The 27,942-nt window shown below is 40.1% G+C and overlaps 1 protein-coding gene across 3 annotated transcripts; it reads left to right on the top strand.

Moving 5' to 3' along the window:
• Positions 1–529: 529 nt before the first annotated feature.
• Positions 530–27,075, top strand: RB195_019766 (uncharacterized protein; the record flags this gene model as incomplete). 3 transcript variants are annotated; one of them, XM_064187770.1, is made up of 36 exons in its annotated part: positions 530–712; positions 1,124–1,205; positions 9,768–9,867; positions 11,098–11,189; positions 11,388–11,445; positions 11,503–11,590; positions 12,958–13,071; positions 13,506–13,581; positions 13,684–13,788; positions 14,037–14,180; positions 14,327–14,421; positions 14,517–14,597; positions 14,712–14,798; positions 14,918–15,012; positions 15,384–15,480; positions 15,578–15,766; positions 16,140–16,202; positions 16,258–16,327; positions 16,391–16,574; positions 16,661–16,772; positions 17,138–17,275; positions 17,331–17,495; positions 17,570–17,629; positions 17,699–17,844; positions 18,870–18,990; positions 19,423–19,564; positions 20,134–20,210; positions 20,310–20,432; positions 20,617–20,696; positions 23,204–23,345; positions 23,494–23,604; positions 23,668–23,751; positions 24,139–24,256; positions 24,359–24,465; positions 24,584–24,652; positions 26,968–27,075. In XM_064187770.1, 36 exons carry the CDS (start codon positions 530–532, stop codon positions 27,073–27,075), a joined length of 3,906 nt encoding a protein of 1,301 aa, XP_064043651.1. The 3 variants fall into 3 exon arrangements, with proteins under 3 accessions (XP_064043651.1, XP_064043652.1, XP_064043653.1); XM_064187772.1 differs by lacking the exons at positions 530–712; positions 1,124–1,205 and having other exon boundaries at positions 9,788–9,867; XM_064187771.1 differs by lacking the exons at positions 530–712; positions 1,124–1,205 and having other exon boundaries at positions 9,788–9,867; positions 18,870–18,996.
• Between the last annotated feature and the right edge of the window lie 867 nt (positions 27,076–27,942).

Raw genomic sequence — 27,942 nt, 5'->3', positions numbered from 1 at the left:
GTCTATCTTATAGAAATGGCAACAAAAAGCTGGCCTTTAAGAGCCGAAACCATAAATAAAAAAAAAGTTTACATACACACTGTGCTCGCGCTGTTTATTGGGGATGCAGCACTGCTGCCTAAAATTCCCACAAAGGCCGTTGATGTATGAAAAATTTCCGAGTGTTTTGCGTTGTGTATGATAATTGAAGGGTACCTTTGACCTTTTTTTATTATATGAAGGGCTTGAATAAACAATATTTTTCAGTTCCGTTCTGTTTTGGAGAGATTCACTCTCGAGCAGTTTCTTTCTTGAAGCAGTGGCAGCTAGGTTAAATGATACGCTTCAAATCCCCGGCAAACAACAGCTACTTAAACCAGCTGCTGAAGATTGATGAGAAGCAGTATCCAGCTTCAGCAGTCATAATCGGCGGTGTAGCATGACTGGATCACAATCGATTTCTTTCTTAATCTTGGTGACCAAAGAGTGTTTCTTCGCCATTTCAACTCCCGCCTGTCCACTGTACATTTCGGTGGAGAAGTTTTGATTTATGATGCAGTTTGTACGGGCTGCCGCAGTACGTGTTCGATTGATGTGGGACAGAGGGAAGAAATGCTTGCAGGAAGAGGAGAAGCGTGCGCTGCAGCAGATGCATGGTGGCTACGCGTATAAAGATGCTGGCGATTACCATCTATTTCGGGACGAATACCTGGCTTCTGAACCAATGGCAAAGGTAATGTAGTCCTGCAAACAGACAGCTCGATTCGGTCGTAGTAATGGGATAGGGAGGGGCAGCCTAGAATTTTTCACCGCACCAAGTAGTTGGTGTACTTATTTTTGCTTCGAGCATCGCGAGGCGTCTGCACCATTCCACTCACATTCATGTTTCTTTTATTCTCTGATCTCGAGCAACGATGCAGCAGTCCGGAAAGATGTAAAAATCACCTCATTACTCATAGATTTGCAGTTGCACTGAAGAGTGCTGTGTCACCTTCGGTAAAGTTGGTCATAAAATGATGCAAACGTTTTCCTGCAAAATTTCCCCTCGCTTTCTAGAATAGCTCAGTATGTTCAGTTTGCCCTATGAACAAAAAGAGCATTACATCTTCCAGAAAGGATATCGAAGAGAAATTTCGTGATTGAGCCAATAATTCTCACTGAAAGTTCATGCGCTATACGAGATGGCGAAGCTGCTGTCGACACGTACAACAGATTAGCTATGCACGGTATCTCTTCTTCCAATTTGATCAGCTGGTTAAAGGAGCACGGCGATTAGGGCGTAAAAGCACTTCACTGGAATTTCACACATGTTTTAAAAGGTAACCAAGAGAACAACAAAGTTCGTAAGGCGCGACCTCCTAAAAATAAGTAAATCGTATAGTACAATAACTAAAATGTAGTCGGGTCAACACGACGTGCAGCACTGTGCAGTTGTGCAAGCGCTTGCGCTCGATGCGGCGCGGTGGAGATTTGCGGTTGGAATCGAGATGGGACCATCGCGAACTGCAGCATTGGGTCGTGCTAGCAGTGGTTTCTCCTGGATCCTAACCGCTACGCTTCACCGTACTGCTTCGAGCGCAGCCGCTTACGCAATTACACGGAGCTTCAGATTCGTTTTGAGCCATATATAGCAACAACATTAAAAGACTAGATTAAGGAATGTGGGGTTGGATCAAAGTCGTCCGAGAGTAGGAATAACAGACGGTTGTTTTCTTGTGTCGAGTGTAATTTAATGGTCTCGCAGAAGAAAGCTAGGTTCGGATGTCATGTTCCTTGGGTCTGATAATGCCGAACCAAATGTAACTTTTAAAATTGTAATTGATTAAGCTTTTATTGTTTTAATCATTTCTTACCTCTGCATTTAGGAGAAAACATACTATTGTCAATTATCCGTTCTTAGAAGAGGCGTGCGTGCTATGGGGTGGGTTTTCTCATCTGACTCATCGCACTCCTAATTCTTCGACCAGTTGTGGTGAAAACCAGGAAACTGGAAGAAGGGCTTCGTACCCCATTAGGGATAAGCTTAAGCTGAACATTTTTGTACGGAAATACCGGTAGTCTTGTAGTTAGGAAAGATCAGTGAAAGCCTTAACTCAAGTTCAACTCAAATGTCCGTTAACACATTTGAGTTAAAGCCTCACCCTTTCTCTAGATTTTCGTGCCACCCTTAAACTTGCGTTCGGCGTAAAAAGCTTCGTCGACTAATACCAGTCTTCATCGCAAAGAACTTGTTCTTAAATTATTCCAGTTATATTTCAGAAGTGGTATTAACAATTCTCCACAATTTTAATCTCAGTAATAAAACACAAAGTAACAGTAATAAAGGCACATTTGAGCAGCCTGTCAGTTTCATATTAGGCGTAAATGCAGAATAATAATCACGCATTTTGCCTAGGAAAAAAATCAATCCCCGGCTGAGGGTGAACTGCTTTCAAATTCCATTGCTCCAGATTTTTTTGTGACTGGGATAAATGAACTTGTTTTTTCTCTAGCAAAAACATGTTGATTCTAATGATGCTTGCTTCAGGTGAATGAAGTTTTGTCTTATCTCACTTATGATCTTCCAGACTTAGGGTTTGAGAAATTTCTCTTTATTACTATCCATATATTAGTCAAATTCACACAAGCCACTAAAGCATAGAGGGTGTACGGATTTTGTTTTGGCGGCCGAGTCGCGGCATGCCACATTAGAGCACAGCAGCCTCGGCGCCAGCTTCTACTGCTTACAATTCACTATCGTCAAACCATGTAAGGTTGCTATTTTTCATTTCCTGTCGTTCTTCTCATAAATCAGCCTTCAATTCCGACATGCTGCTGCTCCCTATTCAAGTTTATTACTATGTTGCTTATATTGAAGATATTTGTTTCTTCTATAAACTCGTGCTGTTCTCTTTCCATCACTTTGCATTTTTATCTTCTCTCCTTTCTTCAGAGTCGTCCTTAAAGGCAGCACCCCACGAATCTGAGGTGGTGCAGATTTCAGGTGGAGTATTCGTACACGGGATGGGAGACTACGGAGAGGGGGGTGATTCCGTCCATTTCTTCCTAATTGCCGTAAAAAACGGCCCGGAAGATACGGCTTCATTCGTTTTGGCGCACCATTTTGTACAAGAGGTTCGATTGGAGCGCGCCAGTCTTGTGCGGCGCCGCATCTTCTGGGCCGTTTTTTACGGCAATTAGCAAGAAATGGACGGAATCACCTCCCTCTCCGTAGTCTCCCATCCCGTATACGAATACTCCACCTGAAATCTGCACCGCCTCAGATTCGTGGGGCGATGCCTTTAACATCAGTGTACCTTTGGCGTTAATGAGGGTAAGGTGGATGTCAGACTGGGTTAGGTGGCCACAGTCTTTCGGTAGCGCCCTTAGCTTTGTCGAGGTCTGACAAAGAAATGGTCGCGGAATATCTCCAACCTAGAATCCCAGTAAGTACCATTCATCGCGCTTTATGGAAGAGATTCACGGATCCGTCAAGGCGAAACAGATATCTTCAATATAGGCAATGTAGTAATAAATCTGAATAAAGGACAACAGCTTATCGTACATGAAGGTAGACTGATGTTAGGGACGGCTCTGAAGAAAGGAGAGAAGTTAAAAATGCAAAATGATGGGAAGAAAACAACATGAGTTATAGATTGTTAACAAACTTTATTACGGCTAACGTTAGATATCTTTAATATAAGCAACGTAGTAATAAACTTGAATAAGGAGCAGCAACATATCGGAGGTGAAGGCGGATTGATGAGAAGAACGACATGAAAGGAACGAAAGAAAAAGAAGAAGAACATAACGTTGAGTTTGACGAGAGAAGAGTTTGAAGAGTTTGACGATAGCGAATTGTAAGCAATAGAACCCTGCGCCGAGGCTGCTGTATTCTAATGTGGCATACCGCGACGAGCCCGCCGAAACGAAATATGTACACCGTCTATGTTTTAGTGGCTTTTCGAATTCGTGACGCCAGATGCTGTCAACGCTTGGAATCAAATGCACTAAATCATCATATTATGACTGCACAATTTAACTCTACAGATAGGTCACCAATTTTTGGCATTTTGGACCGGTGGAATACCTCAAATCAGTACTGATTAACGTCAGTGATTTTGGCTCCATTTTTTCGAATTTCTCTCCGCTTTTATTAGAGCTCGTATTTCCAGTTATTCTTCATTAGGCTCAAAAAAGAGACGGAATATGCGACAGAAACGTGAGAGCGCGGAGTTTTCTTTTCGGTTTTCAATCGAAGTTTTGAGAAATATCCGCTGACAATATCAAAGATATACTATACAAAGATCTGGAAACTTTGTTGTCGAGAACATCACGGATATTTATTCTTGTTTTTTTTTTGTCTATACCTTAGCAGTATGATGTGGTAATGTGAAACGAATACTTTGACGATATTCATTGTCTGTTTGTTGTCTGATTTCTCAATAAGCTAAGTGTGTCTGAGGAAGGTCGAACACGAAACAAACACACTTGGTTTTAATGTCGCTGCGGCTCTTCGTTAAAAATAAAGGAAAACACACGTTTGATCAGAAATGTGTATATGTCTTTAGGATTTTAAGGAGGGCTTGACGACGGCAGTGGAACGAGAGCCTTGATTAGCAACTAGATCTTACGAGATATAATAATGCATAGAAGGAAGGCCAGAGGCTCGATTTTAGAGATTTCTCATCGATACTTTGTAATGCTGCTTCTGTTATATCGAGCCAACTGAACAACATGGAATTCTGACACATGTCAGTCATATAATAGAGGTGAAACAACATGATGCTTACCACTAACAGGTTTCATGCACAGTTTTTATCACCATCGCACAAAAATTGATAGGTATGCGGCGGATTTTGTCGTGATGAAATGTGGATGAGGCCCTAGATACACAGGTAGCGATCAAATCGTGATCGACTGCACAACAGATTCGGCTGCGCGAGATTGGATCCAAATCACGCGGTGAATCCAAAAAACGTAGTTGCGTTGCTCAATGTTGAAGTGAGTCCCGCAATTTCGAAATCAAGGCAATTGTTTCAAATTCGTGCATTTGAAATTGAGTATGCGAATCGTTGATAATTGATTTATCTCATAGAGTTTCGCGTTGCTGACGCCGTATAGTCAGGTCAAAAGCCGTGCTGATGCTGAAGTATTGAAAAATAAGCAACCGCACTGATAACCTGATCTTGGGGACGGCTAACCTATCAATATTTCGACTCGGCTGTATTCACGAGAGGATTCTTTCTTTCATTCTCGAGCTGGTGATGTTCCCGATTGTTGTGGTTGGTAGGATAACGTAATAGCGTTGTTTGGCGTGCAAAAAATCTGGCACATACAATTTTTTACATTTTTTATTGTGGTCTTAACGGTGGTTCCATAGATGGAATTTGCGACGCATTATGCGAGCGTTCTTGCACAACATTGGGGGGACTTTTTTTTTAGTGTAGCGCGGTTTGTCCGTTTTGCATAGACTTCTATATGCAATATACGCTGACATGTTCACGACGTGTGTTGGTGTGACACAGATAAATAATTGTGACTGACTATGTGGCGGATTTTGAGACTACTAGACATTTTACACAGATGGGTAGATGTAGCTCCATGTATGATTTGTCTACCGTATCTATTTACTCTTATTGTTGTTAAGTTTGTCTATCCAGGACTGGTGTATAGCGCGCAAAATTCGCAAAATCAACTGCGTATTGTAGTGTGTGGACAAGGAAAGGGTGGATTGGCCGATCGCATCGATCGGCGCAATGTTGTGACTCAATTGTTGCAAAACTCTTTCAGGCTAAGAACTAAAATGACATAATGTCAACCAAGCTGCCTTGTTAATAACAACTTCGTTTTCACTCCTGAAAAAGTGGTTCTTCTGTTCAACATATGTCTAGTATCCAGTGACGTGGATTCGTCTAGAAACATATTCCTTTTTCTTCAATACAAAAGCATCTCAGTATAAGCGAGTGCTTACGTAGGTTGTTTGTACGAAAGCATCTGAAGCTTCCGACTCGACTGTAGGTGGATAGACTATAGATAGAACAACTGAGTAACGTGTAATTAATGGTTGTTATAGTTAGCATGTTTTTTCTTCTTGAAAAGCAATGATCCATAGTAAAGTAATTTTTTGCGAACTTTTAATCTTTGGGAGATCATCGCTTATCTGCAGTTCAATTGTGCGACTTTTGTCCCATCGGCCGCCGACATCGGATCACAGCACCGATTTAGGCCACTTTCATAGTTTTGTCGCGCCAAACCACATGATGAAGGAAAGTGGCAAATGCGTGCTCCCCGCAAGGGACGACGCGAAGAGAGTCGTTGCACACTTTTTCCCGATGTTCTGCACTCGCGCAGCAAATCAAAAGCGTAAGATTGGATTCTATGCGACTTCTCGCTCCGCAGTGCCCCTCGTTTGGAGAAAAAGTATGCACACGACGTCATGCGACGACAAATCTGGCGAAAAAGTTAGTTACTTTGCTCATGCAATGCCATGTGAAATTTTGAACCATGTACCTTTCTTCTCTCAAAGGCATCACCCCACGAATCTGAGGTGGTGCAGATTTCAGGTGGAGTATTCGTATACAAGATGGGAGACTAAGGAGGGGGAAGTGATTCCGTCCATTTCTTGCTAATTGCCGTAAAAAACGAGCCGGAAGATGCGGCGCCGCACAAGACTGGCGCGCTAGAATCGAACCTCTTGTACAAAATGGTGCGCCAAAACGAATGAAGCCGTATCTTCCGGTCTGTTTTTTGCGGCAATTAGGAAGAAATGGACGGAATCACCTCCCTCTCCGTAGTCTCCCATCCTGTATACGAATACTCCACCTGAAATCTGCACCACCTCAGATTCGTTGGGTGATGCCTTCATTTTACACTAAATGAATTGGTATCTCAGGTCGGTGAGATCCTTCTTATATTTCCAGCGGTAAGTTGAAATATGGGGATGCTAAGTCTTCTTCCACATCTGGACTGAGTCCTGGGATTGTTTTGACTCAATGTCATGCAGTACGGCCGGTTTCCATTACGCTGGTCTTTCCGACGCTGCCCGACGAGTTCACAGAAGCCATGTCGCTATTACTCAAAGTTGATTATCTGTCAAGCGCTACGGCATACTAGTCATCAATTGACGAAAACGCGGGATGCCGTCGCCTCTGTGAAGACCGCGGACAGCCTGATGTGTCTAATGGAACATGTGTAAACCTAGTTTTCACCAATGGCAGAAAAACAAAACATTTCACAACCCCCTCAAGGATTTTTTCAGTTCTCTAGAAATCAGAGGCCTTCGAATATCGAGAGGCTTTATTTTAGCGGAAGAGGCAACTCTGTACCAGTGGGAAAATGTAATGAAATCTTGTAAAGTAGATCAGTAGTGAAACAACCCGACAAAACAACTAGTTGCTTTTCTAGGAGTTATGAAAAAGTCATCGACTCGTTTCTACTTTTTTTTATAATCAGATAGGAACTTTTCCATGTGATCTGTTGGAATACATTCTATTTGCTCCTTTTTTTGCTTTGTTCGGAAATCAGCATTCCCTATTGTGATCTGGTCTTTCGCTCCGTTCTGCTCCTTTGTTCGACTAACTCTTCACTTCTTTGCTCCCTTTATTTGCCTACCCATATTATCTTGCGAATCGACTCTACTCATATGGGAATAGTAGTACCTCGTATCTCTAAAAAACACTTATTGCGCTTCGGGAGTGGTGAGGTGGAATGTAGCGCTACAAGTCTAGTTTTGTAGCGGTTTCGTTTCCAAATTCTTCCCAGTTATATTTCATACTACAGAGCAAAAGATTTCTTATTACTCTCACCTCCCAGTACTCCTTCGTCTGCATTGAATTGTTGGTCATGACGTTCTAGATTTTTTCTGAATGTATGAACCTGCATTGAAATATGGATTTTACACTTCGGGGTTGTGGTGTTAACTATTATCCTGTTAATGAAACATAAAAATAATCAACTACAAAAAAGGAGTAGAGAAACTCTTACTTCTTTACTCCTACGATTAGAGGGCATTGAGCATGAACACATATTTTACACCCCGGACACTACATTGTCCACAAGAGATCCCAATATCGTCAATACGGTGATGCGCTTCCTTTAATCGGATATATGTAATTCTGCCACCGAGAAGAAGGCAACTTACATGATGTTTCTTAGCTGAGGCTAGAAACAGGGCGCCCCCAAAACGAGCAGGAGTCTGGTGCAATTGTGTAAGTTTTGTGCTCGAAGTGGCGCAAGTGAGATTGTGGTTCGCAACTGCGAATCGAGCTAGCGATTGTCCCACTTCGATCGCAACCAATTACGTAATCGTATATTTAGGTCTTCTCTACCCGATTGTGCAACAAATATTCTAGGCCTTTTATAGACGTCTCTGCCAGGATTAGTGTCTCACTTTTTCGGGGTTGCAACAGTTGCGTATCGTGGAAATAAATATTGTACCTATCCGCGGCTGTGAAATTTGATTTCGAATAAACGTTCTTGTCTCCCTATGGGCTAAACCCCCTTCAGCTGAGGAGGGTCCGGCTTCTCCTTACCGCACCTATGTTCATATGAATGTTTGGACTTCTAATTTCACTTATTACGAATTTATCTCTGGTTAGTTTTCTAACACATTTTCCTTCGCCATTGGTAGCTATGGCTAAAATACGATTATCACCGTGTTTACCATGGTATATATTATATTTTTGTGTTTTGTTGATTATTTTGCGACATCCTTAGGCTTCGGTAACGAATGTAGCAAACCGTTTAATTTAAATATTTCGTAATTGAATAAATGGGACGGTTGCAGTGCTCTCGGTAAGAGGTCCGCTCTGGTGGCACAGTCGATGGTTCGCAACCGCTCAAGTGCCAACCAAGCCTTTCATCCCTTCGGGGCGATAAATTGGCACCAGACTTGCCTGAGAGGACAAAAACACTGATTTGATCATCGGCCGGCCCCCAAAGTAATTGTATAGGCCAACCCACGTTCCAAAACCTCAACGATTACGAATTGCAGTAAAAGGAGTTGGTGCATCCGCAAGAATCGAATAAGTAGAAATATTAGTTACCTGCTCTAATATTACTGCTCATAGTCATAGAATTTGTAAAAATATCTGTAAACGCACGCCTTTTCGGTAGCTAAGATAATTTCCCTGAAGTACCTTCTCTCTGTGGTTTTATGATGCTGCGAACAAATCGCTAACCAAACTCGTCGATGCGATGCGACTCGATCGCTGCGCATCTTGCCCGTGTTGTCAATTTTCTCATGCCACCTTATTGTGCTTCCTCACAGCCATGCAACGCCTCTAGTCTACTGCCACTGTGCGAATCTTTAATCTTTAAAGACATAGATTCCTAGTAGGTGCGAAATTTTGAGGATGCATTGAATTGGCGTAATTAGGGAGAGAAGTCATTTTAGAAATTCCTTTTCTTACAAGATTACTTTTTCTCTACGACATTCTCCTCCTAGCACATTTTATTGTTTTTACTTTTAACTAGTTAAAAGTAGGAGAAGGTCAGTTAATTATTGGAAATTTGATTTGACGAAATAAGGACATACAAAGTGCTTGTTTTGTCAGTTTTATGCGTGTAGTCAGTCGTCTCTAGACGTACTCGCACATACCGGATTTGAGCAACCGCCTTCTTTCTGATACTACAAATAACGATTTTAGAGCAGATGGTGTGGTTTTGAAATCGTTACATTTGGAAAAAGGCCTTCCATTACTCGTCACACTTTGACGAACACGATGGCTTACCAAACTTCCTTCTAATTCAGGTTCTATGATATCTCTACAAAAACGTTCGCAGTCGAATCCTTCCTATTTTATCAGGTAAAGTGGGTTTCGAGCAGATGTCGTTTGAGTTACTTCTCAAATCGATAGGAGCGAAGAAAAAAACACCATCAGAGGTGGCGAGTAATTATATCGTAAGGTAGGTACAGTCGAGTTTAAAACCCAAGACGAATGGCGCTTGAGGAAAATCGAGCTGACCTGTGCTGTTGGTAATGTTAGAGTGCTGCGCCATCGATCAAGAACACATCTCAGGTATTAGTCATTCAATGATTCCGCCGCAGTATATCCTTTGTTTGTTTAATTCTAAACTTAACTGACTTCTGTAGTGTTCGCATTCCAGCCTACATACTATAAAGATCTCCTTTACGGTGGCTACTTTCCTTGACTTCAATTATTCTCCACTTATTTTTAAACGAACTAGATGTTTTTGTCAAAGTTTTCAAATTAATCGTTAAAGAAGCATCTCCGGAAAATCTTGAGTGTGTTATTCCCATCTTAGTAAGAAAAGTCACGTTCTCGCTCGTGTTCTGGAACTAAACTTTTGTTTTTTGCTTGTACTGTATTGATTTTGGTGAGACAGGAAAACTTTGCGAAGACAAGGTGTGACAAGGTGTCTATGATTGAAAACCAGTTTCTGTTGTCCCAAGGGCATTGTCCTATTTCATATAAAATGAATTGGGCCATATTGAAGAAAGACAGTCACATCTAGTGTTTTACTTGCTAGGTGGTAGGAGGAAACCCCTCCCCTTTTAGTTTTTATGATTCCGGAGCATCCTGCGACTTAATAAAGATTGTAGTTAATTACGTTAAGTTTACATCCAATATCTGATACATTGGATTGTATCTCGTTGATTGGAATCATAGTCCACTCTCTCGAAGTGTTGTATGCATTATTGTATTCGTTTTCCTCTAATTTTCCATGCATAGCCGTACTTCCTCACTTTTTTCACCTTGCGATAATATATATATATATATATATATATAATGTATATAAGAGAAACATTCGCTATAAATTATTATACGACATTTTTATTCGATCATTATTCTACGTTTTTTATGTTCCTCAAGTTTTTCTCAGGTTTTTCATTGTTAAGTGTTTCTTTTTTCTTATCCGTACTTCCGTCTGTTTTCTCACATCACTAAGTACCGCACTTACATCCTTTTCTAATGGATATTGGATATTCACATCTATTCCTGAATTGTAATAACTGAGGGCTCATATGTTTTGTTAGTCTTTATCTGTTTTCGGTTTTTTTTTTTTTAGCCGAATTTGCCTTGCCGTCGTCATTACCTTGTCTCAAAAATGTTCTATTAATACTGGTAACATTGTAATGATTCTGAATCATTTGTTGACCTTCCTTTATTGCAGGAACTTGTTTACAGTCATCGTTGGGCTGTTAATGGAACGGATGCCATCGGTCATCCTCCTTTGCCTGGCGGCTTTTTGCTCTTTCGCTTTCGGTATTTTTTTTCTTCATTTGACCAGTTGTTGTTGCGTTGTATATTAGAAATCCAAGCAATAATTGCTTTTTCTTCATTGTTTCCAGCTAACCGGCGTGACGTTCGTAAGTTTCTTTTGGTTTTATGTGTGATGCGCATGTGTAGTGCTGCACAGTATTAGGTTGCATTGGAGCCTCTAATTTCATCCTTCAATTTCAGGTGTGGACCAGCAAGTAAACGCACCAGTTGTCAACGCACAAGCAGCAAATGTTCAACCGTAAGTCTCAGTAATGTTAGGTAGCTACATCCAGCCCTACCGCAATGCATGTTTCAGTAATCCGAATCAAGCTGATTCAGCAAATAAGGAAAGCCTAATCAGTTTTGACGCTTGCAAAGAGGACGTGCACCGCTTATGTAATAAGGTGAATCTCCTCATTATCCCTCTTTGCCATCTTCTTTTCTTATTATCGCTCTAATTTTGAATGGTGTGCGAAAGGCCAGTAATTACGTGGATGTTCTGAAATGTTACTTCTTGAGTAAGAAAAGTCAGAAGTCAAGCGTAATTCACATGAACACCTGAGGTATCGATGCAAAGTGTTGTCAACATTGTCAGGAAACTTTTCTGCTTTCAATGAAGATGACGGTAGTTTCTATGCTAACTTTGGAATTGGTAACAGTTTGACCTTCAAGGTGCCCTTGCATACTAACTAATAACTACTAACACATAACTTCTCGTCTCTTGCATACTCTAGTAATTGTTCAAATGTTTTTCGCTCCAAGTTTACGCAAATTTTGCATAGAGATCGAAATATCACAACGGAATAATTCTAGAAAAAAGGTAGGTTAATAGATCCATCAAAAGGTTATTTCAGTGTCATTAAAGTTTTGTATTGATTGTTTCAACAAATGTCACAAGAAGCGCTTAGCGTGATTCATTTCCTACGATCGTGCGGATCTGTTCCTATGTAAATGCTAGATGAATGATTTAGAGACAATTCGTGACCCAAAAACAATTTATTACGGTGTTTAGAGAGATTTTGATCATATTAGAGACAAGTTCTTGAAATTACCTACATTACGTTAATTACCTACATGTAAGAAGTGTTGGGGATTTATTTTCTAGTTGTCCCGCACATACTATCTCGGGGACGCAACAGTGGTTCATCTGGCCGGAACTCTTTAGTGTGATCACCACAATATTCTACAGATGTATGGTTGCAAGTTCGTATTCTTCTCAAACATTTGCGTAGAAGGTTGTAAATCTTGTGGAGTACCTTAAATTCCAGCATGGAGTTTTCTTTTTCTTTTTTTTGTGCTGGTCATACACTGAACACCTACCTACTGCCGAAGTTAAAAATGTAGGAGGTGATACTGTTAAGTTTGATCGTCTAATGATAGAGTTCGGTAAACCTTCGACAGATTCCGGTTTCTATTGTTCTAAAACTTGTCATTCATCGTTCTAAACAATGACCTGCACTTCCACTCAAATTTGAAACATAGATATACTCGAAGGGACAAGGTTTACTAACACTTTCTTTGTTTTTGATACTAGAATCGCTGTGTTGCGGCTGATAAATGAAGCGATTCATTTGGACAAATCTGTGAGATTAAATTAAACACAATTATGCCACATCTAGACAATTGCGTCGCGATTGAGATTAAAAATGTGTGCTGCATTAGTTGCAGAAATGCCGAGTAAAGGTTAAAGAAGAAAAAAGTTGAGAAAACTGAACAATTATTTGGGATGAAAAGATAAGGTTTATAATTAGCATAAGTTACCTCTGTTTAGGAAGGTGTCGATTTGAAAAGTGACCTCTCAATTCTCGAATGTTTGCAAGATGCAGGCCAAACCATGTCGGCTACGCTTACGAGGCAATGCGAGGATCTTGTGTGGCAATTCAAGGTAGGTTCGCGTCTATTCTCCATCTTTTGTAGTGGAACTGTATGGTATTACAAGAAATTACAAAGGTTTAAGTGGCACAAGTTATGACACGACTTTTGGTGCTAATCAATGCAGTCATATTCTGATTTTTTTCTTCTTCGTTAGAGCGATAAAATAGTTAACTTTAACTACTCAATCAGTTACTGAACACTGTCTATTCCATAAATTCCAGATAAATGATATTATTAATGAGCTCGTCTCAAAATGAGCTTCTAGGTACAGCTGCACTATCTGAGAACATTATGAGAAGTTCTTGCTTTTGTGGCGCAAAGTTTTTCGGCAACAGAAAACATTGAAATTTCTACTGTTTGCGATTTCTGAATCGGAATATTTACTTTCTTTGGTTCTGCTCAATTGTGACTGTCTACTGTTGAACATAATTATTTTAATTGAAGATAAAACTTACGCAAGATGACAGATTCACCAAAGCAGCTGAAGATTATTGTAAGGATGAAATAGCCAAGAACCCAGGTTTGCTTTCCCTTGTTTGCATCTTTTTTGACTTCTAGAATAGCTCATTTTTCGAAAACTTTGGTAAGATATATACCGTTCTGATTATTTTTGTCACTTTAGCAATGGCAAAGTGTAATTCGTTGACTCAGCCCGGATACGCACTCAGTTGCTTCCTTGATTTTGTTCAGAATATCACCGCGGCGTCACAATGTCATGCTTTTTTGTGTAAGTTTAATATGTGCAAATTTGAAAACTAGTGCGTTAGCAGTGATAAGAATGGCTGCAAAACAAAGAATGTTATCCAAAGTTGAATGCTAGTTACCTTGCACAACCTATTCGGTGAAAAAACATAACGAAAGGTTGTTAGAGCAGAGATTTTCACCATTTCTCTCTAATTTTTTTTTGCATACTAGGAATCAGTTTTCGTTGAAGCTGTTTGCAATTAACGAAGGTACTTATGAATACAATTTCAGCAAGGACTGAACGCCTTGCGTTTGCTGATTTCCGCTTGATAGGTCCTTTCGTGGACAAATGCGGGCCGACACTTAGTAACCTTGGTTGCGGAATGCTGACCCCTCATTCTGCTCACCATGGAGCTAGAGTTCCTCATACGCAAGGTAATTCTCGAAGTGAAATTGTTTTAGAACACTTTCTTCCCTAAAAAAGTTTAAAACACATTTTTCTTTTATTTCGAAGTCTGAGTTCATCATTTTATTGTTAGATGTTTTCTATTTGAGGTTTTGTATGTTGCGATTTTTTGCAGGAATGGCCCTTGAATGTCTTATCGGTAAAGTAGTGAAACAGTCAAAAGAGAAGGCGGATCCCTTCAGCATACTGGACCCTGGGTGCAGACATGAGGTACTCATCGAGTATCTATGGGTTTTCCTCGTTTCTTACCACTTCTGATTCTTTCTATTCTCTTAGAGTAGAAACTACAATTTCTGTTGCTTTAGGTGATGCGATTAGTTGAACTGCAGACAGACGATTTTCATCTTGATAGGCCGCTTTTCTTCGCTTGTAGGCAAGCGAGAGAGGTTGGCATACCATTCAATTTTAATCGTTTGCTTAAATCATTTATTGAAGTGTTTTTTTCCGCATTGTGAAACTAACGGTTATGATGAGAAGATTTTTTATTATCTTTCTTTTAGACTTACTGCAAAGATGTCGCTGCGGGAGAAGGGAAAGTGTTTGAATGTTTGTTAACGAAACGATTCGATCAGTTTATGGACCCCCAGGTAAAGTGTCGTTTTCATCTTTTAAACTACCGCACTAGGTGCACCTAGCACTATCAAAATTGCAGTTTCTGTGATTTTTAGACGTATATTTTGCTAGTTATCATAAATGAATTGTTCAGTGCGGAGATCTACTAGCTGAGCGAGCTTACTTGATGGGGAGAGATTATCGCATGGCTCATCCACTATCGAAAAACTGCGAGAAAGAAATGAAAGAGTGAGTTAAGGAATTTTTTCTCTGAAACCTTAATAGGTAAAATTGCTTTGATTGCGTGGATGGATCCAGCGCGAAGGTACGTACAAGTTGGAAATCTCGTCAGAAGTTCAATGGTGGTGTACGGTGCTTAACAAATCTCCTTTTCCATTCAGCGCGATATTTCTGCAGAAAGCTAAAAGTTAATGCGATGCCATCCATTTTCACTGTATGGGTTGAGTTTTTATGTGACAGCGGAATAGCAGAACAGAAGTTTTAATTCTCGGAGATAGGTCTCTCCTCTTTATTCTTTTAATCACTAAATTTTGTACATCTTTACTCGAAATCATCACTTCGCTGTTAGTTTAAGAAATGGTGCTTCACTCTTCTTCCAGTTACAAATGTGAACCGCAGAGTCAGTACGAGTCAGCTGCACACTTTCATCTGACGTGGATTTTATTGTGTTTGGAAAACGGCGCCCATCTCGCAAAGGTAATTTATTTTGTAATTAATGACAACTTTTCATGAACGTTTTCGTTGGAGGCTTATTCACCCTCATCGACTACTTTATATGAACACTTTTTTGTAGGATACTAATCCACCCTCACTGCGGTGCCAACATGAGATGGTAACCTATCGTCAACTAATGATGAGTGAATTCCACATGGCGCCAGAGCTAGTTATGCACTGTGCGCAGGAAATCGACAAATGGTGTAGTCCTCGAGGAGACATTGAAGCCGAAGGACGAACGCTACACTGTCTTATGGAGCATGCAGCCGTGGGTGTCCTTTCTTGCAGAAATAGGTGGTTGATGTACTATGCGCTTCAAAACACTTGATCGAACTTGCATAACTAATGGTTAATGAAAGTTTTTTTTTTTTAATGTACGTGGCCTTCAACATAACTCTTCTCACCACTAGGGTCGCTTCTAATTGCAAAATTTAGAGGAAGAGGCAGAGAGGAACATGTTGGATGTTTCCTATGTGCAACTGTTTCTAGATTATGCATATTACTTGCTTTTAAAAATCTGAGCAACTTGAGCTGAATGTTAGCGATAGAACGTGGTGTCATGTTTGTCGCGCAATTTTTAAAAAATTTATGTTTGAATTTTGTTTAGTTTGAATATTTTGTGTTCCAACTATTTCCTTAAGAGCACAGACAAAAATCTCCAGCTTGGTCCACAGTGTATGCAAGCTGTAAAGGAGGTTGTAAAGGTTGGAATACTCGCCCTTAATTCATCTTATTTACTTTATAAATGTATTTGTTAAGGTTGCTGACATAGGTTCAAATTATAAAGTGGACAAAGTGCTGTATGCTTCATGCCGAACGCTCATAGATGGTGTAGTTATTGTTTATGTGCTTTTCTTGTTGAAAGACCGGTTAATGCTGTTCTCTTACTTAGGTATATGTGCACGTGATGCAAACTCGGAAGAGGCTACTCTAACATGCCTTATGCGACATGTGGACAGTGCCGATATGAATCCTGTGTGCGAGAAAAGATTGCTGGAAGTACAGTACTTTATGGCCAGAGACTGGACCATGGATCCTCAGTTGTACGAGGCTTGTCACGACGAAGCTGTGAGAAGGTGAACTCTGAGATCTCCTCTGCCAGTTTGACAGTTATTTTCCTAAAATACTGAAGTGTATGAGATTTCTGATTATTTTCTTGAAGATGTCACGCAAGGGATAATTGGCACATAGCTCAGGATGCCGGTGGCGGACCTGATCCTGGACCCACTGTGCTAGCCTGCTTGTACAGAAGTGCTTACGACGAGCAAGAGCCAGTGAGTAGCTGTGTTCCATGTAATTTTGGGAGTTTGACTTGTATTTTCTCCCCTTTTGTTTCCCTGTTCCTTCATACTGTCTTTAGTCCGTTTTTTCTTCGCCTATCTTCCGTGTCTGACTCTTTCTCGTATTTTCTTTCACGTTGATTCTAAAGCGCTGGGCGTCAGAATCATTCTTTTCAAGGTTGCTAATTTGTGCCTCCGTTAAAGGGAAAGGGATCATCCGGGAAATTTTTGGGGTCAGAGACTCTATTCAATACTTAATACCGTTATATTTCGATAATAATATCTTTAATGTTTGTTCTTTCACTTGAGTTGTGATTCTCTTCTGTCAAAGGGCAATAATTTCAAGTTTTTTTTTTCAGCTCTCCATGAAATGTGCTGTGGAAGTGAGACGTGTGTTACATACACGTGCTGTACGGGTAAATCTTATTCCCGATATAGAAGATGCGTGTCGTGACGCGCTTTCAGAGTACTGCTCGCACAACGTGAAGCCTATGGAGGTGAGTTATTTTCTTCTTTATTGCTCTGAGGTTTTGCTGTAGACTATAATTATAGGAAATGGATTGCTTGCAACAACACTTTGAGAAACCGGAATTCATTCGAAAGCACAATTTGTGTCACAAGGAGTTAGTGCGTTTCACAGAAATGGAAGCGAAGGATACAAAATTGAACAGGGCACTAACGAAGGCGTGCAAACCTGTAATCAGCGCGTATTGTGAGGTTCGAGGTGCTTTTTGCAAGCAGGATCAAATGAGTGCTATAAACCTTAATCTGATAACAGTTTGCCTTTTTAGCAGTTCATAAATGAGGACATTGATCATGGTGATGTGATGGAGTGTTTGGCGACTCACAAAGTATGTGACTTAAATAGCCATGAAGTGTTCCTCTTTCGTTTAGAGTTTCAAGTTTTTTTTTTCTTACAGGAAAAGCCGGAAATGACATCAAAGTGTCGATCTTACGTAAATCATTTCGAATTGGTATCACTGCGCGACTATCATTTCTCATACAAGTTCCAAAAAGCATGTTCTGCCGACATTGACAAACACTGTCATGATCACGGAAATGACAAGTGCGTGCTTCGTTAGCTCTCGACACATATTTGATAAAGGCAGCATACAGCGAAATTGGCTATGATGGGGTGTGTGGTCAACATAGGGTTGGTTGGTAGGTGCTAGGTCAATGAAGACCTAATATGTATGACGATTATTAGCGTGGTCACACTCAGTGTCTCTTAATCGTCCTGAGAAGCGGTGTGCAAAGCAGCGTATGTTCCACAACGAGTGAAAACGCGCCATTTTGTGTATCTATGAGCGGACAGTGGAAAATCAATGTTCAAGTAGATGGAGTGAATAGACTGCTGAAGGAACCGGGGGGTGTATAAGGGTGGTGTGTCCTAACGTAGGAACTAAGGCGATTCTAACCCCCTTTTTCAGGACAAGTAGGGAGAGCTAAGCGTGACCATATTCGTGCTCATTATCTACAGAACAAAGTCTATATTTTCCAATTGAGGCCTCAACATAATCGATTCCATGATTCTATACCTAGCTTGCTTTTTACAACATCAACTTATGTTGTTTTCTATCAAACCAACGTTCACTCAGGTTTTCGATGTTGGGATTTCTACACTATCAGGTCAGGGCATAATTTTTGGGAACGTTAACAAAGACACAAAACACCACGAATCCGCAATCATGACTTAAGAGCAATGTAGGCTTCTGTTTTGAGGTGCAAGTCTTCAAACCCATGACACTGAGGAAGTAAAAATGGGTAAGATGGAGTAGTGCTGGAGCTATTTTCCAAATTAACTCTTCTCGCTTACGAGTGTCTTTCTCTGAATTGATTTCGTCAGTCCTATCGATGTAATGCATTGGTTCGTTGAGTAAGCTCAGACTTTTGGATATTCTGGATCAGGAGCGTTTCATTTCTCGCTGCCATTCTTAAAAGCAGTTTCCTGAATATTAGCTGTTAGTTGGAAGAATTCAGCATAGGAGATTTCTGCGAATATTGTCTTTGATTGTCGTTTTAGAATGGCGAAATGCTGTTCTAAAACGTTTCTGCTCGTTTTTTTTAAAGATGTTACCATATGTTTTTTAGAGGTGAGATTATTCGCTGCTTATCAGAAGTTCGATTCGAACACAAAGTATTGGGAACGGAAGCTGATCTCTCTGATGCATGCAAAAAACAGCTAAAAATCGCCTATCTGCAACAAGAACAGGTAGAAGTGAGTTGTGTTGTGGGAATTTTTGTTAACGGGATACTATGTAAAGCAGCTCATGTGATGACTGCTAAGAATTACTTTTTCTTTCAATTGTTCTTCTTTGCTGGGATTCTCTTGCTTAATTAAGTTACGCATTCACAGTGTGTTTGCTAATAAGGACGTCATCGCCATCCTATGCTTTTTTTCGGCATTTTCTAAACAGTTCCAAACTCATTTGTATTAATGTGTTTTGCCAATGCTACGCCTACGCCGCAAATTACAAATTTTTACAACTTTTTCTTCTCTCGGCCTCGGCAAGAAGCTATTTTCGAACATTTTTCGGAGTAATGAATGACTAAAACCCAATTGAAAATATTGTCAAAAAGTGTTTGAAAATTTTATCATAGTGTTTTTGTTGCGTGGTGCGTCATCATGTTACTGCTTCTACAGTTTGACGATAAGGAACACATGGCCGAGGTGGATCCCAAGTTTACCGAGAAGTGCTCTCGAGAAATTCGTCAGTTCCATTGCGATAAAGCTGAGACATTTGAGGATCAGGTTGAGTGCCTCAGGATCAATTTCGACGGCCTGGGTAAGTTTTATCTACAGCTCTTAGATTCCACTGTTCAAGAAACAACTTTAAGAACCAAGAAATTAATGTAGCAATTAAAGGAAGCATAGCACAACGTTGTGAAGGAATCTGCGTGAAAATCTAGAGTTATTGTTGTAGATTGCGGGATCAGAGATGGTTCATCCGCTCATCTCTCCCTATATTATATCAGTTGCAACGAGCCACCCGAAACGTGTGGGTAGAAGAGCCTTCTGGCGTACCTCGTAATAACCAATGTGGTTCCCAAGCAGTTTCTTACGACGATTAGGGAGAGATGAGCGGAACTACCCCTAATCGCGCAATCTACAACCCCATCTCTAGCTTTTCTCGCGGATTCCCTCACCTTGCCAGTTTCGTGGTATGCTGCCTTTGAGTGTCTTCTCTTTTTCAGTGATCTTTGTCCTTAGAAATGAGAAGTAACATCCCATCAAGCAGTACTTGTAGAGACTAAGACTAACACATCTTTTATTTCAGCAATATTCAGAAGAAGTCAAATCTTTTTAATAAATGAAGAATTTTAATGAATGTAGCTTTTTATTCTATTTTTCTAGGTCCTGAGTGCAAGTCTATGATATTTTATCGTGAGAAGATTGAAGCGGTAGACAATTCCATGGATGACGAACTTCAGGTGAGTCCTTCATTCAAAGTGCAGGATCGCAGTCATAACAAGCCAACATGAACATTTCACTTCAATTATTTTATGTTGAGCTATGCTATTTATTTTCAGAAAAAGTGCAGATATGACATTGAAAAGTTTTGTCCTAACCAGAACGGCGAACATATTCTCGAATGTCTCACCAACACTAAAATTGTGCGTTTGTTGCAACGAGAATGCAGATCTGTTGTTCAGGTAATTATACTGGACTTATTATTTCAGTTCTTCTTCACTTACCCCTAAAATCGACTGATCGAGTTTTACATACGAACGAAACATCTCTTTTGATTTTCTTATCTTTTCCTTCATTGTACTCTCCCACTAAAAGTAGGTGTATCACTTATAAACGTCAGTATATTTCTTACAATGTTATGATTAGGAACGTATGCGAGAGGCAGCAAGGGACATTCGATTACGGCCTGGTCTGTTGCTTGCGTGCAAGGCAGAAGCGGATACTTAGTAAGTTATTTTACATAGTTTTCCACCTAAGATCATAGGTGCGATAGGGAAAAGCCGGACCCTCCTCAGGTGAAGGGGATTTAGCCCGTGGGGTGCAGCTCAAGTGAAGGGGTTCCTTTCCCCAACCGCACAAGAGTGAAGTGGGTCAGAGCACCGGCTCCGACTATCGCATCTATGCCTAAGACATCTGACACTCAAAACGATCACTTCTTTTCGAAATTTACGCTTTCTACGTCTATTTATATACATTTATATTTATTTGTATATGTTTATTCTATTACATTTATTTATGCTTTCTTCTATTCTAATTGCCTTTGATCTCACCGGTTATCTCCAGTACATGATGGTAGGTAGTGCATGTCATCAATTTGTTAAAAAAATTTAGACTTTTCATTGAGACGATCACTAAATTTTTCGCGTAGGTCTAGAATTTTAACTGCAAAACTCTACACTAATACCTTCGCAACACTGCCAAGAACTGAGCACTGCACAAATATTAACTGATATCAGTCAAATATGTTCGTTATGATTCCATAACGCTGATGGCATTCAAATGCTTGTATTGCCTAGCATTTTGAACGTTATACAGCGGGGACGACTTTAATGGGGTTGCTGCTGTAATTGTAGAATCAGGGACGCGACATTTATGCTCTGAATATTGACAAAATACCCTAGAATCTCCTGTTCCTTCCAGTTTCTGCTTGTTTTGGACAAGCATGTTTAATAGTGTCTTAGCTTTAAAAGAAGCTTAGTTAGTGAACTAACACTTACTCTTTGTACTTGTAGGGATGGAATTTGGTACTTGATGGGGTACCAGTGTAGTTTGGTGTGGTATATACTTAACTTTCCATTTTTTCATTTTTTCTCGAATACATGCTTTTTCATGTATATATTAAGGCTCTACTGCTTTCATCTTCCGTAGAGGAGTAGAGTATTATATATATATATATATATATATATATATATATATATATATATATATATATATCTTGGCTATAATTTACCACTCTTTTTGAATGTTGCCCCGAGATGCAATTTGTGGAGTGCTGCTTATATATAACATTTAAGGACATTTTTGTTTCTTTTTCATCACTATTCAAATGTTCAAAGAGATGAAACAGGAGGAAAACTTGTCTCTTTGGTGCTCCTTTCTCCGAATTCCAAATAAACAGTAAAGATGTGATTCAGGAGTCCAGAAAATTATGACTAGAAATCATTATTCTGCTATACGCGGAAATAATGTAGATAATGTATAATCTGTTGAATGAGACTTACGAAGAAGGGAAAATAAAATTTTGTATTTTTGGTGATGAATTTAAGTTGTAGAAGCACTTCTGCTTATAGTAAACCTTCGTTTTTCTTCTTTCGACTGGTGTTTCTGGTTGTCATAAAGAAAACAAGAAACAAGTAGGCTAACAGTAGAATTGAGTAGAATTTTCACTGTGTTATACTGAAGGCCAACGCATGCTTCAGATCTATTGAATACTTTACAAATCTTGTCATTGTCCACAGACTGTTCCCCGCTTCTGTATCATCTCCGTTTTTTCCAGTGGGGTAAATTAACTATCTAATTTTCAGCGAGGATCATTCAGAAGTTCTTTGGGGTGATGAATGAAGTCAGGTATTACTGAGTGTAACTTACATTACAAATCGATCGGAGGTTCGAATCCGCTCTAGTGCAGAACACTCCTCTCATCGTTGTAGGGTCGATAACTTGGTACCAGACTTGTCTTGGAAGATAAAAACACTGACTCGGCACGACGGCTAGCCCTCGCAAGTCATTGTAGGGCTGCACGCGTGTTCACAACCCTTAAAGGCATCACTCCACGAATCTGAGGTGGTGCAGATTTCAGGTGGAGTATTCTTATAAGGGATAGTAGATTATAGGGAGGAGGGCGATTCCCTCCATTTCCTCCTAATTGCCGTAAAAAAAACGGCCAGGAAGATGCGGCGCACAAGGCTGGCGCGCTCCACTCGAACTACCTGTAGAAAATAGTGCGCCAGAACGCCTGAAGCCGTATCTTCCGGGCCGTTTTTTTACTGCAGTTAGGAAGAAATGGACGGAATCGCCCTCCTCCCTATAATCTACTATCCCTTATAAGAATACTCCACCTGAAATCTGCACCACCTCAGATTCGTGGAGTGATGCCTTTAAACGAGGTTTGAGTTGAAGTCGAACGAGTAGGCGCATCTCGAAAGGGATTGATCGATTAACTTACTTCACGTATGTACAGTCTACTCAATACCATCATCTTTTCAATGCCAGCTGTGGTATTGAGAGAGCCGTCAGCGTTTTCTGTTGAAACACTGTTGTTGGTTTTTTCTTCGAAAATCAAAAGCTGTTTATATATTGCGAATATCACGATTTCACTGTTAACTAAGGGAGAAATAAGGCAACACTAAACAATCAGTTGTCATTTGCTGCCTTTTCATAAATTTTCTGCGGTTTTAATTTCCAACAAACTCTCTTGTAACCAGAGTTTTCCAATTGCTTATCAATTTTCCAGCTGCAAGGACGAAATGGGAAAGATAAATCTACCACAGTACGCTCAGAAAATTTTGGAAGGAGCTGTTGTTGGCTGTCTCCGGAAGAAATATCGAGAATCAGCACACAGTAAAATAGAAATCAGTGCACCATGCAAACAAGAGGTAAATCGGATTCCAACTGAGTTTGCTTGATTTCATTTAATCTTCCCAAACTTTTGCTTTGACGGCATAATTCCTCCACGAATCCATATAATAAAAACCGTGCTTCCTTTTGCTATTTTTATATACCTAGTTTTTGCTTCTATTGAAGATCGCAAAAGCTATTGTGGAAGCAGAGTTTGATCCTCAACTAGATTTATCGCTGTACCACGCGTGCCAGGATACAATCAAATTGCACTGCTCGTCTACAATCATTGAGAAGGTGATTTTTCATGTTGTGCCGACACTTGGAAAGAGTACTTGGAAAACGATGGTTTATTTTTAGAGCGGTGGTTTTGATACAGTTTTGGAATGCCTCAAAGCGGATTTCTATAAAGGAGCCATTGCAGACAAAGACTGTAGCAAAGAGGTGGTTGAAATTACTGTTTGCTGCTTCTTGAATTCTTTTTGGAGAGTTTTTTTTTTGTCACGAAGAAAAAGGTTCACTATTTGGTTTTTTTTTCTTTTTCTTGCATGGTTCCGCTTCACAGGCGTGCTGTTTTTAAAGTAATAAGTGGTATTACACTTTCGCTGACCAGAGCTCGACAAGCAAAGTCACTTTTGAACTGTGCGTTAGTCTCCGTCAGCAGTTTCGTCTCAAATGTGTTCATATTTTTGTTTTTGTACGAAACTTACTCTGACTGAACACTCTCCTTGTTAGAGACATATGAATGTGTTTTTGTCGTTTTAAAACTTTCATTATTAGGTCAAGCTTTGACAATGGCTACAAGGAACACGTTGAGAGTCTTTATTTAAGCTTGCCCGCCGTGTTGAGGAATCAATGGTGGACATTCATCTTGATCCCTCACTTCACGAAGCATGTTCCATCGACATACAGCGGCTATGTGCAGATGTCGTTCCGGGACATAGCCGAGGCTCGTTTACCCTGATTACTGTGTTGAAATCCACTTTTCCTTAATTGTTCGCCTTGTTTGTTACCCTAGATGGTTAATTATCACCATTGGATGTATATTTAGTGATTATGTGCTTAATGGAGGCAGCAGAGAGCACTAATGCACAAATGACATCCGACTGTCGAAATAAGCTCATGGATAGGAACAAACTTTGGGTGAAAGCGCATGCGGTAAATTCTTGACTTCCCATTTTTACTATGCTGATCTTCTTTGAACACATTTATTCATGTGATGTGCTATTAAATAAGCAGTATATGTGAATTCTATTTCAAAAGCTGTACATTTAAGGATTATCAAATGCAGTATCCAGAGAGCTGGCACGAAGTTTACAATCTGGTTGCAAGACACCCGCAAAAGGTGAGATTTGAATAATTTCCCTTTTGTATTACGCAAGGAATTGCTACTAGTTTACTAGAAATGCCAATGGAGCATTAACTGTTTTCTTTATGTTGTTTCGTGTCGTGTCTTTTGTTTCTTGTTTACTGGAAAAATCAGTTGAGTTCTTTTAAGAAAGTGTTCGCAGAAATCAACTTAGGAAAAGTAGTTTAATTGTTGGGAGAAGAAATTCATTCTTCTCGGATCACTAGACTAATTGTAGAGAGGGTGAAATACTCGATAGAATTATTTCGACATTGTTGTTCTTAATGTTAGTTCCTGAAATACGCTCTTGAAATAAGTTTTCGTGCGGCGAATCACCAGAATTTCTTCTGTGAGGGTTTTCGCCTTCATCATAGTCGAATATTTTGAGTCTGACTTGGTTAAAAGTATCTGATAAAATCTTCATTAATTCTGATTTGACGAGTTAAGTTGGTTAAATCACCGTATTTATTACAATATTCCCAACTAAATGAGATGCTAAAAAAAATGGATCTCGATAATATCTTATTGAATCTCTCATTTTTTCTTGGAGACATTGTAAAATCGCGTAATTTCGGCTGTGGAGATGCTACGCTGTTAATCTTTTTCGAAACTCGGTTTGTTGCAACTGTTTATTCCATGCCCTTTCAGTCTTATTCAGGATTTCCGTGTGAAGCGATGGCAGAAATGATGTAATAAAGTATGGACTTAGCTACTGGTGTCATGCGGAGGCCACTTCCTGTACAGTAGTAGTTTCTGCACGTTTTCCACTGGTAGATACCTGACAGATATCTTAGGATCTTTGCCGAGGTGTTCATGACGGATATTGTTAAGCCTTGCAGATGTCCTGTTGAGGTCAACCATATGATTCTTCATCTGTATTGCGTCATGTCGTGCTCCTGAAGGAAGCGCCTGCAGTATGAGTACCCATCTTCACACAGGTGTTGAGGAGACTTGAGGACGCTGTCAACTGATCAAAGTTAGAGTCCTGAATAGTAGTGATTGTTCTCCCCAAAGTGCAGTTATCTTCATGTTTTAATTAGCGAAACGAGCGAAGTGAAAGCACTTCCGCTTCTGCAGCCTCCGCCTATATCATTACTCTTCTATCCTTGATGCCTAGCTCTTTTTATTGGCTATCTGCAAAGCTTTGCCGATGTTTCAGCTTGACAGTTTCTTGAGACATTGTTTTTGTTATTTTTGGCTTCTCTTGTGATGTCACAAGAGGAAGCTATGTGCTCAGCACTGCTGTTCATTGCGGTATCCCCGCAAGACCCAGCTAACAAACTTGAAAACGAAGTTGGCAATGATGTTGGGCTTTCCTGTTTCGTATTTCAAATTTCTAATGAAATTCAATTTCGTCATTCGAAAAACGTCCACTAAAGGAGAGAGAGAGCAATGACAGGCAAAATTTCAACTAGTCTCTATTCATATTCGTCCGAGCAGAACACCGTCCTCGATGTGAAAATCTTGAAGAGTTCTCCTGGGCCCAGTCCTGCCACTAAGTTGTCACGAAGATTCTTGGTAAAATATGCTTTGTGCTTTTGCTTGTGCGCAACGTTTCCAAGTGCGCATAGGATCCTTCTGCTTCCTCTCTGCCGTAACATTATAGCGGAGCTTGAGCAACGACGATCCAAATATATCTCTGGTACCCCTCGTTAATCCAGATCTCCACCGTACAATTCCAGTTAGTTCTTCGAATGATGCTTACGACCACAGTCATATTGATGGAAATACAAACATCACCAACTCCTCCTCTCTTGCTGCGTGCTTCAAAGAATAGTTCCTCCTCAGTATCATAGATAGTGATCAGTGAAGGATGTCTTCTCGTCTCAGTTCGATGTTTTAATGATGATGGTGTACTCGATATTTTTGGTTTGCATCACCAGGTCTTCACTTGACGCTTCTGATGCAACGTGCATTGTTTTTCATAGATCATCATGATCTTCGCTCTCCATTTCAGCCTTTAGTTCTTGCAGTCCAGTCATTCCTGTCATTCTCCCATGATGTACTATTCCCAATCCATGGAATGCACTTTTTGCACTATATCGAACGAGAAAAGCTATGAATGTGTTAGACTCCTCTCCTTTGACGTGTGTGTGTGTGTGAACTCATGGATTCCTTTCCTTTTCCTTCGAGTACAGCTCTCTTGCTGGAAGCGACTCCAATCCGCCTTTCTTGAGTCAGTTTATTGTGGGCTTTTGGTCATATAGACGTACAGGAAACAACCTTAGAAATTTTTTCGTACCCGGGAATAGGCATAAGCCATTTGATGAGCCCTTTGTGTGCCAATGAAGGGCTGATCTGAATTTTTTCAGAATTCTCTGCTTGTATGGTTAGCAGTAATCGTCTTCATCATACTGGCAATTGGTTGCTTGTGCGGACGTGCATCGAAAAAAGCGTATAGGGAACTGAAAAACCGATAGAGGATTCACCATTTCTTTTGCATTTGTTGCATCTTTTGATTGTTTTTGCCGGAGTGGCATTTTCTTTTCTGATGGAGATCCTTTCTGTAGGGTCAGAGACAGTATTTGTAGTCTTCGTTCTTATCAAGCGTTTCCATCTCACTTGTTGAGGTGGCTTCTCTTTCATCTATTTATTTTCTCACTCTTTTATGTACGGCTGCTCTTTCATACGTGTAAGTGCCAGTCCTCTACAAACTAGTGCATAATTTGTGATGTATGAATTGTACTGTGACGACCCACATTTCATTAATATTGTAAGAGTTTCTATAACTTAATTAAAATTGCTGTCCTCCAGGAATCCAGTCATTTTCTTGGTGTTTGCTCGCATATCGCTATGCTATTGCTATGTAATCTTCGAGATTTATAGAACTTTTGGTCGTTGTGCCTGTCAGTCGTATCATTGCCTGTTACCCTATTCAAAAGGTTGTGCAAATAGGTCAGGTAAGACTGGCGAGGCTTCCTCGATGTTGATGTCCACTTTTGGGTTACTTAATGTTTGAAGCAGAACTGTCTTTTGCTTTCTGCTTGTTACTTTACGCGTTGAAGCGTTGACTCTTTTTCCTTGCTTGTATTCTCTTTGCAATGCTATCGACTAAAGAGGGGTGATATAGGCTATAATCATGGTTGTTACTGCGTTCTGTGATCGAGTTGAGGGCTGAATAAATGTTTATTTTTTTGCTGTTACACAAATGTTTCAGGTTTATTTTTGCGCAGAAAGTGTCTTCTATACGAAGGTGCTTGATCATCTAAATCGTTGCATAAAAGATTATTCAAGAATATCGGCAACGATCCGCCAGAAATCTTCCGACACAAATTTCGGGGAATGCA

Source organism: Necator americanus, chromosome II (genome assembly GCF_031761385.1).
Source record: "Necator americanus strain Aroian chromosome II, whole genome shotgun sequence".
Lineage (NCBI taxonomy): Eukaryota > Metazoa > Nematoda > Chromadorea > Rhabditida > Ancylostomatidae > Necator > Necator americanus.
The sequence above is the reverse complement of the archived record's forward strand: the minus strand, read 5'-3'. Positions and strand labels throughout refer to the sequence as shown.